This window comes from Rhinatrema bivittatum, chromosome 10 (genome assembly GCF_901001135.1).
Source record: "Rhinatrema bivittatum chromosome 10, aRhiBiv1.1, whole genome shotgun sequence".
Lineage (NCBI taxonomy): Eukaryota > Metazoa > Chordata > Amphibia > Gymnophiona > Rhinatrematidae > Rhinatrema > Rhinatrema bivittatum.
This window is the reverse complement of record NC_042624.1, coordinates 43569907-43586993: the sequence shown is the minus strand read 5'-3', so window position 1 is coordinate 43586993 and position 17087 is coordinate 43569907. Positions and strand designations below refer to the sequence as shown.

Here is a 17087-nt window from a genome sequence, read left to right as displayed (position 1 = left end):
TAGAGGAAACTTCGAGGCAGGGGGGGGAGACCTAGCTGGAGGGTCTCGTCCCTAGAGATTCTGTATGAAGTTGCTCCAGAGGCTGTAAATACTGTTTCTGACTAATATTACTGTTTGTTCAATCAATATTGATTGTTTGCACTCCCCTATCAAGAGAAAGAAATTGCTCATTGATCTAAGGAAAGGTACTGCATGTGGTCTTTTTCCAGGAAACCTACTTGGAGGATGGGAAACATCAAAAATTGCAAAGGGACTGGGTTGGCCTGTCTTTTCTGCTAGAAAAAGGGGAGTTGTGATTCTCAAACAAGAATGTGGTTTTTGAAAAGGAAAAACTGACTACTGACCCAAATAGCTGATTTGTAAAGATTGCAGGGGTGGAAACTGCTCCTCGTGAACCTTTTCGCTCCTAATAAATATTTGCATGGGTTTTTCACTAATTTGATGACATAACTGTTTTCCTGGGAGGGATATGCAATTATAATGGGAGGGAACTCTAATTTGGCAGATAACTTTTTAGTGGATTGCAAGCCAGCTAAAACTCCTAGAAAAAAAAAAAAACAAGCTGATCTAGGGGTGGGCTTTGTGTTTCAAGAACTGCAATTGATAGATAGTTGGGGATCATTGCACTTGGAAGACAAGTAATATACTTTTTATTCACATGTGCATAACATATTCTTGCATTGACTATTATATTCTTGTGCCTGAAATGATAAATTGCTCTCCAGTTCTATAGTGATTGTTAAAAATTCTGATCGTGCTTTAGTAACGACTGTGGTGGCCTTGACGGAAGCAAATAAAGGGCTCAAGAGATGGTCCATTTCCCCACACTTGGATCTTGATATATTCCCTGCCATTTTCTTGAGAGATAAATGGAAGGAGTATACTGAATTTAACCTGCTCCCTGAAAGCGACCCCATAGTATTTTGGAATGCTGCTAAGGCGATATTCTTGCCTATCAGGTCAGTGTTAAAAAAAAAAAAAAAAAAAACATTAAAGTGTTAGAATTAACGAAGCAGCTTGCAGTACTTAGACATATACATGTGAAAGCTCGCTTCCAAATTTCAAAAGAGAAGTTATTTGATGCTAGGAAAGAGCTTAACTTCTTGGATGCGAAGGCACGACAGAACTTACTATACCTTAAGTACAAACTATATCAGTGGGGGAATAAATCTGGTAGTTTACTGGCCAGGTTGGTTAAATCGAGCTTTCACCCTAAAGATATTGTGATCCACATTTGTCATGACAAGTACAGCTCTTATCCTTAACGCCTTTGATACATTCTATAAAAAGTTATATCCTGCTAGTCCAAGTAATGAGCAGATGAGACAGGCATTTTTTCAAGATTGGCATTGCCCCAACTGGATGAGAAAGCACAGAAGATGTTGGGAGACCACCATCACAGAAAGGGAGAACAGTAATGTTATCACGAAACTGAAATTAGTTAAAGTGCCTGGGCCTGATGGTCTAGGGCAGAGCTTTCCAAACTTTTCATGTTGGTGACACACTTTTTAGACAAACATAATTTCACGACACGGTAATTCAGTCTACTAGTAAACCAGAGGTTAAAGGTTAAACGAACGAAACATATTTCGACAATTTATGTATGTTTCCTTAAATATATACATAAATAAAATGTTTCACGACACAACCTCTCTCATGAAAACCTTAAATTTATATTTAAAATATATATTCCAAGATTCATGTTATTGTTATAATTTATGAGAAACAATAATAAAACAAATTGTCTGTCCCCCACACACTCATCTCTCTCCTCCCCCCAGCACATGTCTGGCCCCCACACCCTCATCTCTCTCCTCCCCCTCAAGCACATGTCTGTCCCCCCAGCACGTTTGCCCCCCACTCACTCATTTCTCTCCCCCCAGCACATGTCTGGCCCCCACACTCATGTACCTCGTCTTTTTGATTGTTGCCAGTTAAGTGCTTCACTCCCTTCCATGATCACCAGACACTGCTGCTTGCAGTCAGTACTCCTCATGGCCAGGCCTCATCGGCAGCAGCAGCCAATGCAAGGATGGCTGGGCTCGTTCCACCCACCAAGCCCCCCAAAAAAATGCGATTGACAGCAAAAATCACCCAATAATAAGCAACCCATAAACTGAAAAAAAAAAGTGAATCTCTAGAAAAAAAAAAGCCCAAACTCGCATCAGAGTTGACCGGGCTTGCGCGACACACCTGCACACTGCAGGTGACACACTAACGTGTCCCGACACACAGTTTGGAAAGCTCTGGTCTAGGGCCAGAATTTTACAAAATTTAGTGGGATGGGGGCTGGCTCCTCTTAAGAATGGGGGGGGGGGTTTTGAAATGGGTCATAATTTAGCAATTGGGCAAGGATCCATTATATCCTCAGTTGCACAGGCTCATTTTACTCTTGAATCTAGACATAAAAATCTTAGCAGCCATACTGGCTTTTTGATTGAATTCGGTTATTAGCAGTGTGTTGTCCCAGCATCAAACAGGGTTTGTTAGAGGGAGGCTATCCTAATATACTGAAAGCCTACTTGGCCATTCAAATGGCTAGTGCTGGCAATGGAGAAAGATTGTTGGCCAGACTTGATGCCAAAAAGGCTTTCAATTGGGTAGAGTGGCCCTATTTACAGTGGGAGAGAAATTTAATATTGAGGACCAATATTATTGGGGTACACTTTTATATATCCAACTGCTGGCACAGGTTAATGGATCCTTATCGGATGTTCTTGTGTTGGGGAGAAGGACTAAACAGGGGTGTGTCCCCATCCCCTTTACTATTTGCTCTCTCTTTAGAGCTGCTTGCAGCCAAGCTCCGTGCTTTACCGTCCTTCCAAGGTATTATGATTCAGGATGAGATCATGATTCAAGCCTTTGCTTTGTTAGATAAGAAGCTGCTAATATGAGAGAAATGCAGTTTAAATTGCTACATAGGGTGTTCATTACAAGGGTCTCAGGAATAAAAATGCAACCCTGAGAATCTGAGTTATGCTTAAAGCATAATGCCCATCCCAGGGATATGTACCATATAATTTACAGAATGCCATAAGCTTCAATCTTTTGGGGTTAAAGTAACTGAATTTTTGAAAGATGTATTGGGGGCGAAGTTCCTTGGTCTGGGATGATAATTTACATGAATATCATGGAGAAGAATCTAAGGTTGCCACAGAGAGGGGGGAACTATTTTTAGCACTGGCACTAGCACTGATACTAGTCAAGAAAACTGTGTTATGCTGGAAAACTAGCGAGGTTCCCTCGTTTAGCCAATGGCAAGAGCTGATGCAGCACACCACGCAAATTGAGAAAATACGGAAGAAAAAGACATTAACCCTCAGGGTGTACGTGGCTCTCAAAGGCGACTTTCTTTTATGGGATAAGGTACTAACGAAAGTCTAAATGAAATCATGCTTCCTTATTTAGGTAAATAATACAGGGTTACATCTTAGCTTCCTTGCACTTATAGATGGCTGTGTGAATGGGCATGACAGTGGTGTGCTTGGCAGAGGGAGTTAAAAAATTGTGTTAGTTCAAGGGAGTTTGTAACTAAATCTTAAAGGAACATTGTTTAGTCTGAAATGTTCTTATCTGTTTATGGCGATTGTTTGTTGGCTCAAATAAAAAGTTAAAAAAAAAACCAAAAAACAGCTGAACGGAGCTGCAAGGAGGCTGCTCTGCTGACACATTTGCTTTAGCTATCAGGTGCCTCAATGTGGAGCTAATTTTCTACAAAGGGTATTTACAAAGAAGCAGAAATTGCTGGTTGGGTTTTAATGCAACTGCAGCCCGCATTAAAATCTCTTGCGGTGTAGGGAAAAGGTGTCAGTGCTGCACTTTCTGCTCGAACACTAGACATACTTACAGCATATGCGCCTATTAAGAATGCCGAGTTCGCTCGCTTCCGCTGATCAAAGCTGGTGTAGTAAACAATTTTCTTTCTTGATAAGCTAAATGACTGTTCAAAGAAAGCAAAAAAAAAGAGATATCAGTTTAGTTAGAATACAGTGACAAACCTCATCACGTAAAAGAAACCTTCAAACTAACACAAGATGCTAAGCATTAGCTTTACAAAACAACAATATTAACTACAGCATTAAAAAAAACAACACACAAAAACATTTCCACATAAACTGTATTAGCCCTGGAGTATTATGGCAGAATCAAGCGATATACACAAGGCCGCAGAGTCACACCGCAGGCCCACTGTATATACAGGGAGTAATGGGGAAGGCACCAGGCACATACGCAGGTCGGCTGACAACGAGATCACTGTGACTGGGAGTCCCAGCAGATCTTCTGTCCCCAACCACCTCAAGCATGAATATTATTGATCAAAGCACAGGCAGCCCAAGGGGCAGCATGCAATGATTTTCCAAAGTTAAACTCACAATACACATCTTGATTAATCAAAGCTCATTTTTTTCTCTGCTTAAGGACAGAACACAATTAATAAACAGTCAAACATGATTTTTTAACACTGTTTATTTTCCTCACTTAAAAAGGAAATTATTGCCTTGCCCTTGAAGGCACAGGTACAGTAACAGCAAGCGTCAAGCCTGGCACACACGAGTGCTGTCACAGCAGTGAGACAATGAAGAGCTCTCCGGACATAAGCAAACCCCTTCAGTTCAGGTCCTGGGTCTCTTCTGAGAAAAGAACGTTACATGCATTTTGGTTTCACAGTGTGTGCAATTACGCCCTAGAAACTAGCTCAAGATCATCCAGCTTATTCCACTCAGGATCTAAGCTTATACTGGGACCCTTCTAGAAGTGGCTGCTTAATGCACATAGGCATTGTACCTGCAGTTGCATTTTTTATCCCGTTGATATTTGTCATACAATTTGCTGAGCTCCATATATTAATTACACCTTCCCTATTGTAAAGAATTAAAGGTTTCTCCAAGAGTACATTAAAAGACAGACTGCTGTTCCACTAAAAGAAGCACAGATGATAATTCAAAGTAGGCGCCCAGTACAACCAACAACCAGCAAGTCCAATCAAAACCAAACAGCACATACCAAGAAGGGGCCAGTTCTTCCTTCAGTGGCTTTCCAGGCCCTGAGACGTTATATAAATCGCCTAGCTGTGTGGAGGAATTGTGCATGTGCTGTGATGCATATCAGTGCTGGAAACAGACTGATGGTGCACCTTCCGAAACGTCATCGACCAAAATACAGACTCTCGGCTCTCTGACATGTTGTTTTTACCGAAACAGAGTTCAGCTCTCTTTGTGTTTGGAGTATATGACCCCATTTCAAAGCAGTTGGACTAAAACATTTATTTTAGAGAGACCAAAAGGACTGTTTGCACTTTGTTTTCACTGTTAATTTAATTTTATTTTGTGTATATCTTTGGCTCAGCAGCTTTAATAAGAACATAAGATTTGCCATACTTAGACCAAAAGGTCCATCAATCCCAGTATCCTGTTTCCAACAATGGCCAACCCAGGTCACAAGTACCTGGCAGAATCCCAAAGGGTAGATAGATTCCATGCTGCTTATCCCAGGGATAAGCAGTGCATTTCTGCAACACCACCATTATGGACTTTTCCTCCAGGAACTTGTCCAAACCTTTTTAAATGCAACTATGCTAACAGTTTCACCACATCCTCTGGCACCAAATTCCAGAGCTTAATTATGTATCGAATAAAAACATATTTTCTCATATTAGTTTTAAATGTATCACCTAGTAACTTAATTGTGTGTCCCCCCTGGTCTTTATACTATTTGAAAGGGTAAACAGCCAATTAACGTTTACTCATTCCATTCCACTCATTATTTTATATCTCCCCTTAGCCATCTCTTCTCCAAGCTGAAGAGCCCTAACCTCTTTAGCCTTTCCTCATAGGGGAATACTTTCATCTCCTTTATCATTTTGGTCGCCCTTTTCTGTACCTTTTCTTATTCTGCTATATCTTTTTTGAGATGTGGTGACCAGAACTGCATACAGTACTCAAGATGAGGTCACACCATGGAGCGATACAGAGGTATTATGACATCCTCTATTTTATTCTCCATCCTTTCTTACTAATCCCTAGCATTCTATTTGCTTTCTTGGCTGCTGCTGCACCCTGAGCAGAAGATTTCAATGTATTATCAATGTTGACGCCTAGATCCTTTTCCTGAGTGGTGACTCCTAATGTGGAACATTGCATTATGTAGCCATAATTTGAGTTACTCTTCCCCAAGTACATCACTTTGCAGTTGTCCACATTAAATTTCAATTGCTATTTACATGCCCAGTCTTCCAGTTTTGCAAGGACCTCTTGCAATTTCACACAATCCTCTTATGATTTAACAATTTTGTCACCAGTAAATTTGATCACCTCTTGTTCCCATTTCCAGGTTGTTTATAAATATGTTAAAAAGCAGTGGGCCCACAATACATCCCTGGGGCACGCCACTATTCTCCTGTCTCCATTAGAAATTTACTATTTAGCCTTACTCTCTGTTTTTTTTTATCTTTTAATCAGTTCCCAATCCACAATAAACCACTACCCCCCTATTCCATGAATTTTTAATTTCCTAAGACTCTCATGAAAGACTGTGAAATGTTTTCTGGAAATCCAGATACACTATATCATCTAGCTTACCTTTATTCACGTTTATGCCCTCAAAAAAATTATAGTAGATTGGCGAGGCAAGACTTCCTTAGGCTAAATCCAAATCGGTATTGTCCCAACATGTGTTCTGTTGTGAGTAACTGATCTTTATAATTCCTACCATTTTGCCTGAGACAAACATCAGACTCACTGGTCTCTAGTTTCCTGGATCACCCCTGGATCCCTTTTTAAAAATTGGCATTACATTGCAAACCATCCAATCTTTAGGTACCATAGACAAGTTTTAATAATAGTTTACAAAATTACCAATAGGTGGTGCGTAATTTCATTTTTAGTTCTTTCAGCAGCCTAGGGACGTATACCATCTGGTCCAGATGAATTTCTACTCCTATTCACTCTGCAGCTACAGCCCCCCCGTTTCCTGTTGGCAACACAGGGTAGATTCTGTGGTGCATTTGCACACATTCACATGCTTTGCATTTTTTATAAAAAAAAAGTCCTGACCTCTCATGTCTGGGTGATTTGTTTTCTTTAGGTGGTGGAAGAAAAAGGAACCAGGAAATCTGTGCAAGGAAGATATCAGCTTGCAGATGGATCTCAGGAATGAGGGCGGAGAGGATGGAGATAAGGGATGGAGGATTAAATATAGGGGAGAGAGGGGAAGGGTAGAATGGAAAAGGCAAGGAGGATCAGAGATGGTCTGAGAATGGGGAAAAGGAATGGAGATGGGAGAAGGTAGATGGAAGGAACTGAGCAAGTACGGGGAAAGTATGAGAGAGAGAAGGTGGGGAGGAGGGAGGGTGATAGATCCTGTTTTAGTCTCCAACCCTACCAGCAGATTTCCTTTCTCACTCCCCATATGGGACACGGCCTGCTTGCCCCATCACTCTCTCAGTCAACCCACTGCACCATTCCCCCTCCCCTCTTCCAACCCCTAGTGCTGATTCCATCCACCCTACAGCTGATCCCCCTTCTCACCTCCCCAATCATTTCTCTTTCACCCAGCTGACTGGCAGTGTTTTGGGCCACATCTGCCTCCTTTGCTGCCCAGGGCTTAACTTGTCACTTGAACTGTAGTGTCATGGTTCAAACCAAATAATGCAACAGGAGGAGATCCACACTCCATATACAATAAAGAAGAGTGCAGAAAAAGTAATCGTCCTTATAAATTAATACTTTTCATTTTTATTCAAAGGAACTCCTGAATCTTAAAATCATTCATAATTTACAAATCAAAGTGTCCCCTTACACAGTGTTTCGCCAAAAAGGCTGCGTCGGGAGGAACAGAAGGGATGTAGCTCACACTATAAAAAAAAAACTGCAACATTGCTACAACATAACACAAGAAAAGGGGTTTAAGCAGATGACGACGGTGGCAGTATACCTGTTACAGATGCGTTCAGTAAATGTCAGGTGCTCACACAAAAAGTAAAACTTTAAGACGCCAAATTTGGCACCAAAGATGGATGAACCAATCGCATAAGATCACACGGTACACGAGTGAACGAATCAACGTAAAGGGGGTGATGTCATAGTTTAAAGCGCTGACATATTACAACAACAAAAGAAAATATAAAAGTGCAAAAATACTGCTAACATTATGTCACACACATCCATATATAAAAGAGTTCATATCTACACAAAGTGCACCCACTCAATATCCAAGTTGAGTCTATAAGGGGGACAGTGTCTGCAAAGTAAAACAAAAAATCCACTTTTGTTCTCAAAGAAGCAATTGTTCAGAGAAATTATCACCCCTTTGGGAGGTGGGGGTCAGAACATCAATCACAAAAAGTTTCAAAAATCAGTCAGAGTGCACGCGGAGGATAACCAGTGAGATATGAAAGGCGCTTCCTCCCGCAGTGTCCAAATAAACAAGCAATGCTCAATTACGCGCATTTTAACAGGACGTTAGTCTCACCAACATACAGGTTTCTGAGAGGGACCTATAACAGCATAAATCACACCTGCAGAAAGACATGCTGGAAAACGGAGAGCATATTCCATGCCGGTAACCGAATGTCTAATCGATGTTGATGATAAAGAGTGCAGGCAAACCGAGCAGTGTCCACATGGGTGATGACCCAGAGGCGGAGATGGGCCTCTGAAAACATCATGCAGAAAGAATATTTGAATCAAGCTAAAGACACGATGGCCCGATTTGTAGCCAGGGGTTACCCATATCGTGTACTGAAGCAGGCTTTTAAACGTGCATTGTATATTAATTGTGATTTGCTCCTTCAACCACAAGCACCTCTTCACTTGCATATTACTATATTCTGCACGTGCTAGACAAATTAGCTCCATCATTAAATGTTATCGTTCTATGTTATCACTGCATGATGTTTTCAGGAGGCCAGTTACATTTTGCTTTTAATTGGAGAAAAAATTTGCAAGACTGCCTTGTGCGCTCTGAGCTGCGTACTTCTATCACGTTAACATCTCCACCTCTGGGTCATCACTCCACAGTGGCATTTTTATGCGGTAATCTATTACATTACCATTTATCACATGTGTTTTGGGGATAAAAAAATATCCAGCATATTTTCTGAACAGCAAACTGTTACACAAGTTCCAAAAAAATTACAACAAAAACTACAGGAATGCAGGTCCAAGATTTATTCCGTGAACACCACTAAGAAACAACATTACTTAGCATTTCTCTAGTGCTACCAGACACATACAGCACTGTACAGATACACATAAGAGATCCTAGACTTAATCCCCTCTGCGCTCCCCAGCTGTCACACTGTCCATTTAAATCCGTTTCCAATACCCTGACTTCAGGCTTAAAGCTTAAAAAATTGTAGTTTGGAAGCTGGTACTAGAAAAATCTCAGGAAAACCCTACCGTACACTAATCTCAAAAGCTGAGGGCGATTTGAAAGCTTCAGTCTAGATATTTGGAAGTTAAGCTCATGCAGCCTGGAAACCGGAGGGGCCCCTACATCACCCTCGGAGCTATTGTACTAACAGACAGTGACAAGCAGAACGCTAGACACAAACAGGACGATTAAAGGAAATGGTGACAGCTATTAGTGGCTGGCATTAAACGGGAACAGGCTGCTATCATCATTCACTGTGGTGCCACTGCTAAAGGGGGGCGGGGGGGAGCCTAGAATTGCATTGCAACATTAAAAGAACACGATTTTTGTTTTTCTCCCTCTCCGATCAGTTCTGGTCACCTCCTTTGAGCCTCCCTATAAAGCTTCTTCCCTTCCCGACCTTTCAGACCACCACCCCAAGCTTTGGCCCTTTCTCCAGATCCTCTCCACCACCATCAGTACGATTCCAGTCCAGCCTTCCCAGCTCCTCCGCTCACTGGCTCGCTCCCCTGGCCAGCCCTTAAGTGAGGTAGTGCCGCCCCAGACACAGGAGCAGCTTGCACCCCCCCTGCCCAGACTGCAACAGCAGCAAGCCTGCTGCCTAGGCCTCAGCAGCAGCAGCCTGAGGCTCCCCTTATTGGTGGCGCAGCTGCCCATCTCCATCCCTCCCTCTCTGCATGGACTCTGGAGCCCCAGAGGTGGGGGATGAGGGAGAGCAGCAGCACGGCACACACGGCAGGCCAGCACCCACCACTCAGCAACACAGTGGCTCCCATATAAGCAGAATATAAATGTTTTAAATAAACAAACAGGAAATTGAAACCACATACAGCGGACAAAAGCACCACCAGTCAACACCGCATCCACACCAGTGAGTCTCAGACTGTCCCGGATGAACAAACCGATAACATGAGCACACCAGACAGCTCTAAAAATCTACAACAGAGAAAGGGAGTGGCTTGGTGGGCCGAGGAGCAGGAAAACCAGGGTGCAAATCCCACATCCCCCAATGACACTCCTTGGAACTTAGGGCAAATCAATTTCCCATTGCCCAAGGTACCCACTTTGATTGTAAGCTCTTTAGGCAAGGAATTAATTTACCTGAATTCTAATACTGAAAGAAATCCTAAGTATCATTTCAAAAGGTGTGCTAAAATCCAAAATTATTGGGATCTAATCAGATATTTAATTTATTTTTAAATCTAAGTTTGAAAATAATCAACATATATATCCATCCTGAAGAATCCAGGAGATGAAAAGATCAGAAAATAACAGTATCCAAATTTAACCACCTACAGTGCTGAGAAATGTTTAATAGACATAATAAATACTTTTCATTATTATACTTGAGTCACAAGAATTACAAGTTCTTGCCATGATAACCTTATTTAATTCAAACTATGCAATCAAAAATGTATACATTAAACAATTCCATGTTTCTCGAGACAATTTACTAAATAAGAATAAGTAATTCAAAATCAGAGTGCAAAACAGTAAGTGAACCTCAGGAGCTTCAAATGGGTAACAAGTAAGCCACCCAGCAGAGTTAATCTGCATGACAGTTTTATCATCCTGACATATAGAAAAGGCACAAAATGTTCTAAGTTTGAGAGGGGATCCAAGATGGCACCTGCACTCTCGAGCTGAACGCCGTGGCTTTTCTTTCTCAAGAATTTCCTGCAAAATTATTGCCTTAAATGCCTCATTCGACCAGGAAAAGACGAGCCAGGGAGGAAGCTTACCCTGGGCTTCCCCCGGATACGTCTGTGACTGGCCCGATGGATAGCCATGTGGTTTGAGGGGGCTCAAGTTGGGGAGAGGAGTCGCAAGGCCAGGAGCCGCTGAGGAGATGCAGATCTCCCTGCCTGACTCGGAAACATCTCTGTCCCCGATCTCGAGAGAAGCACAGGCAAACCCTGCCACTTGCCGAAACCCGGAAGGGAATCTGGTGAAGACGCCTACCGATGTTGCAGGCGTCAGATATCGCCGGGCAGGGACGCCAGAGTAGGAATGCCTGATGAGTTTGCCAGTAACTTAACCAAGAGAGAAGATTGCAGGATGAATCTGGGAAGTTTCTCTACTCTTTTACTGCCAAGACCTCGATTCCCTCTGGCCAAACCCCATTTGGTAACTTTAGATTCTTTGTGGGAAGCTATACAAGGCTTGGGGAATCTGCTTTCAAGTCAACTAAATTCCTTGGTAGGCAGAAGTAATGACCATGAAACACATATACAACTTGTAGAAAATTCTGTAAAATCAAATATTCAGCAGATTAGCGAGGTTAATACAACATTGTTGTCTAGCAAGGTGTTGCAGGAATCTTTAGTAAAAGATAATTCATTGTTATTAAGCAAAATTGAAAATGTAGAGAATGTGGTGAAGGGTAAAAACCTTCATTTTGTAAATTTTCCAAAGATATCATAAAAAGATGTGTCACAGAAATACTTAACACTCCTGAAAATGATGTCCCATCAAAAAAACAGTTTGGGACAAAATAAGATGGAGACTATCAAGGAAAATGTATCTGAGTGTGTAGAGGAGTCTGTTATTCCAGCTTTGAACGTCTCAGAATTTTTGGAGACATCAGATACGGCTCAAGCCATTCCAGCAACATTAATAGTGACATTTGCACTGGAACCTGATAAGGACTGGGTGCTGAAGCTATTCTATAGACAAATTAGAATTGTTTTTGAGCTTGCAGGTTAGGATATTTCCTGATGTATCTAAGATGACACAGAAGAAGAGGAAGCAATTCTTACTTCTTAGACCTAAGGTTCAACAATTAGGGGCCTTTTTCCTATAAAAATTCCCATGCAAGTGTTACATAAAGTATAGAGAAGTTTCATATCTTTTCTTTATGGACCCAAAAAGCAAACCGGAAGCCGATCCAAGATGACTGTATAGCGAACAGATCAGTATATGAAAAACTTATATTCTGACAATATTCGAGCCCGACTCTGCCCAAGTTTCGCTCTTTTTGAAGAGCTGCCTCAGGGGCTATACATTGTCAGCAGGGTAGAAATTGAGAGGTTTGAGTCCCACTCTGTCTGTCAAGCTATATAATTCCCAACATTCTGTTTGCTTTATTTACTGCCGCAGCACACTGAACCAACGATTTCAATGTGTTATCCACTATGACGCCTAGATCTCTTTCCTGGGTTGTAGCACCTAATATGGAACCCAACATTGTGTAATTATAGCATGGGTTATTTTTCCCTATATGCATCACCTTGCACTTATCCACATTAAATTTCATCTGCCATTTGGATGCCCAATTTTCCAGTCTCACAAGGTCTTCCTGCAATTTATCACAATCTGCTTGTGATTTAACTACTCTGAACAATTTTGTGTCATCTGCAAATTTGATTATCTCACTCGTCGTATTTCTTTCCAGATCATTTATAAATATATTGAAAAGTAAGGGTCCCAATACAGAAGAAGATTTATGAGGGACTGATGGGAACCGTAATGCTAAAACTTGTTGAGAGGATGGGCAGACCAGATGGGCCATACGGTCTTTTCTGCCATCATGTTTCTACTTTAAGTCCACAAAAAAAAAAAAAAAAAAAGGAGGAGGGGTTACAACATATTTAAGAAACTCCAAAGAGAGGAAACGATTGCAACACATTTCAAGCATTCAGTTTCACTCTTTCATTCTGAAACAATCTACAACTGTGGTCTGGTTCCCAAAACACTTAACAGGAATCATGTAACTGAAGTATACACAGATAATACAAGAAACTCTGCACCTAATTTTAAGGCATCAGATTTTAAATCTAGAAACTGTTTTCATCTCACTTGAGTGGCTCTAGACACATCAGGGGAAATTCGGTTTTTCTCATCTAGAAATAAGGATGACATTTTTATAAAAAAAAATATTCTAAGAAGCCAGTCTCAGTCTCTGTCAAAGAAAAAAGAGTCACTAGTAAAGTTTAACATTTACTTGGTATTCAGGAACATCTAATAAAAGGTAGCACAAGGTTTCCCCCAAAATGAATTTGACAATAAATAGAATAGGGCTGGCCCCATGGCTCAGGGTTTCCTGCCTGACATGGACCCGCCGACCACCAGCATGTCTCACAGAAAAAGAAATAAGAGACATTTCCTAATTTCAGTAGCACCAACACACACGAGCTCCAGGAGGGTGAGAAAGTGGCTGCTGCTAGCACGGTGACCCCTGAAATTTAGCCTGGGAATAGAATCCACCCCACTCCCCAGCTAGGGAGAGACCTTGAATGGTGTGAGTATGCTATTGGTAGGTGAGGAAGAGTTCAGGAAAAATAGAAATGCTCTTATTTTTTGTATAGCTACTCCTAAATCAATACAGTTTAAAGGCAAAAAAACAAAACAAAACCAGCAATGTGATAACAGCATAAACAGAGAACAAATCCAGCAAGAGACGATACATGCACTGAAATGTTATCAACAGTAAGCTTCAAAAGAAGTTCCAGGAAAAAAAATTAAAATTACCCAACCATAATAATTCCCAGAAAAAGAATCGTACATAAAACGACACAGTCTGCATCACTGTTTGCCTATGGCGACGCACACACGTGTACCCATTTATAGTTAGGGCTAAGGGAACAATCACTGATAATACTTCAGATGCAGATGCAAAGTGGGACTAATTTTAGCATTTTAAATACCCTTTCAATCAAGGTTTGCTGCTGAGACCTATCACTAGGTTGGACTTTACAACTGAAGCCGGTTACAGATTGGACTCTCACCCACAAGACAAGAGTTCTTGGTGTGTGCCAGTCCCAAATTAGGAAGGAAAAACACTTCATAATCTATATATTTTTCCTTTGAAAGGAACAGAACTGTATTATAATATGGAATTGCAGCTCTATACATGAAGCACATTAGACCAGCTATGTAGAAATGCTACTTTAAGTAGGGTCTTACTGAAGGATATCAAATACCACACTGCATTAGGACAGCATATTATTTGTCTGAGGGTGCACAGAGGGCAAAAGAATGGAGGAATAGCCTAGTGGTTAGAGCAGCGGGCTGTGAAGCTCTTTGAGATCTTGGGAAGACACTTCACTCTCCGTTGCCTCAGGTTCAGGCTTAGATTGTAAACCCTCTGGGGGCAGGGAAATACCTACAGTACCAGAATATGATCCGCTCTGAAGTGCTCTAAAAGCAGAAAATAAATCAAATAAATAAAGGGATTGTTAAAACAGATTAAGAATTTTCCTGCATATACAAAAGGTATGTTTATGGACTTTTGTTTTCAGTTATTTTAATTTATAAAGAAAAAGAGCAACACCTCCCACAAATACAATCCAAAAGAAAAACTGCGGTGCAGGGACTAAAAAGTCAACCAAATCTTAATTAATAATTAAGAAATTTTACATCTCTATTACTAAAGGAAAACGGTATCAGGATTTGAGGTGGGGATGCTTAATACACTGTCTCTTGCCTGCAATGGGCTTCAAACAGTATCAGAACAATACACCTTATGATCAAATCAAGTACCGAATATCCTTCTACTGCTTAAAAAAAAAAACCATTTTATTTAACAAAAAATTTAAAAAAAGAATCCCTGGAAAAATAAAATAAACTCTGAAAACGAAGGTCCCTAGACTTATGCTGTAAATTCTTGGTATTGCATTTTAAAACCAACATCTGCAGACCAGACCAGACTCTATATACACTTTTAGGCATTTTAAGTAAACCAAAAAGAAAAGAAACACTCTCCCAGCATGAACTTCATCAGATTAAAAAAGGAAATCTAACACAGTAAAGTAAGTTACACAAAATAAATCTACCAAGTATCAGTGCCCATGAATATAGAAAAAAATGGCTCACAGAGTATCCCATGGAAAAAAAAAAGAAAAGATTGTAGTGGTGAGCCTTGGTAAGTTTGTGGAGTAAGCCTTATAAAATCGGTCTCAAAACTTCTGGAGCTGTTAAGCATTTCCCGTAGCAAGAAAAGATGACAAGGATCAAACCACTATTTTGGGTGTAACTGCTAACATAACATAACAAATGGGAAGGGGTAGTTAGGAGGGGGGGGGGGGGGGGGGGGAGGCAGGCATCCATGTAGAGTGGTTCATGTTGCAATCCAAAGCCTGCAAGTCAAGTTACTCGAGCAGCTTAACCAAACCAAACGCAAGCACAAGGCAGCCCAGTTTGTCAGCACACAGGCCCAGCAGGAAGTGGGCTATGCACAGCTGCTGTATGTACTCTGTGCAGGCAGGCCTCGAGGTAAACCTCAACAATAAAGTCAAAGTGCTTCACCAAAACAAAAACGGGGCTTCCCATAGGCTTCCAGGTGAACATGCTTTTTCCTTTTCCTGCTGAGAGCCATGCAGCAGCAGCAGGAAGTACATCGTTTCCACGACAACCACTGGCCACAGCAGACCCAGAGGCCGAAAAGCAAGCAGGTGGGATGCATCCATGCGTTTACCTCCAACTTGCTTAGCAAAGGGATATCCTCGAAACACGTCTTTGGCTGTACAAAATAAGAAAGTGTTTTATTTTCTTAGCCACCGTTGGACAGTTGCCACTCTGTCGTTCATATCTACCTCCTCCATGCCTCACTGCGACCGTACGTTCTCTCCACTCTTTACAGCTTCACAGAGGCCCAATTAATAAAAATGTAAATAACACAAGCCCATTACTATCAGAGTCAAAACTGGCATGAACAAGTCGTCACTTCCAGAAGAAAACTACCTCCACAGGAAATGGAAACAGATCTGAAAGAAATCCTGATATCTTCGAGATTTTGGAGGGATTTTAGTTCAAGCGTCCATGATTAGGATCCAGGTTAACTGCCCCTTCTCACAGCAATAGAGCTGCCACATAATGGCCAGGAAAGAAGTTCGCTGGTTGCTTCTTTTTAGCATTTTCACTCAGTCTGTCACTCTGAACACGAAATGTGATGGGACCGTACAGACTACGTCCCCATCTTCCACATATCCTCCTTGGTGTACAGTGCTATTTGTGGGTGCAATTCCTTGAAATTTATACAGGATTCAAGTTTATAAACTGTTTAGATTAAAAAAAAAAAAAAATTTACAGAGAAATAGAAACCGAATGGTAGCCTATGAATCATCAGCTGGCCTTTTTCTAGAAACTGCTCAAAATGCTGACGTCCTACCAGGCTACGCTCCAACCCAATCCTTTCCAGGGATAAGAGACCATAGTTTATTCGCTGCAACAAATGGCGAGAATTCTACTTTCAGTTACTCCTCAATTCTTTTATAATAGGCAATTTTCAAAAGAAAATGGGGCACCTAAGCCTAGTTTCTATGCATGTAAATGGTCTTTTTAAAAACTGCTCAGAAGGTTTGTGCGTCCACAAAAGCTTAATTTTACACAGCCTACCAAGACAGGAACAGAGGATTGGATTTGGGTCAGGGACAGAATTTACACTTAAGCTTTTGATTTTCAGAAATGCACCCACACTAACTGCTTGGGAGCAGGCATAACTACGATTTTGTTGTAATTTGAAGACCTGGTTGATGATCTCAGACTTATGAATTAATTTATTTTGACAAGCAACAAAGTGGCTTACATCTGTTTATTCTGTATTTTATTATTTTGTTTTTTTATTGTACTGTATTAATTTGTTGTACATTGCTAAGAAAGATCTTACTGTAAGATCTATATAGGATTCACAAATAAACTTTGTGCTTGTTACATGGACACCCATGAAATTTCCAAGCCTTATGCACATAAATCTGCTTTGAAAATTCTGGCTAAGG

The 17087-nt window shown here is 41.0% G+C and overlaps 1 protein-coding gene across 5 annotated transcripts in view; it reads right to left on the bottom strand.

The window, feature by feature from the left end:
• The window catches only part of CDC14A (cell division cycle 14A), a 284062-nt gene that overhangs the window by 234335 nt on the left and 32640 nt on the right, over positions 1–17087 (bottom strand). For all 5 annotated transcript variants that reach the window (XM_029617798.1, XM_029617797.1, XM_029617800.1 and 2 more), the window contains exon 4: positions 3848–3940. In XM_029617798.1, the coding sequence (XP_029473658.1) occupies positions 3848–3940 (93 nt within the window). The remainder of the gene's footprint in view (positions 1–3847; positions 3941–17087) is intronic.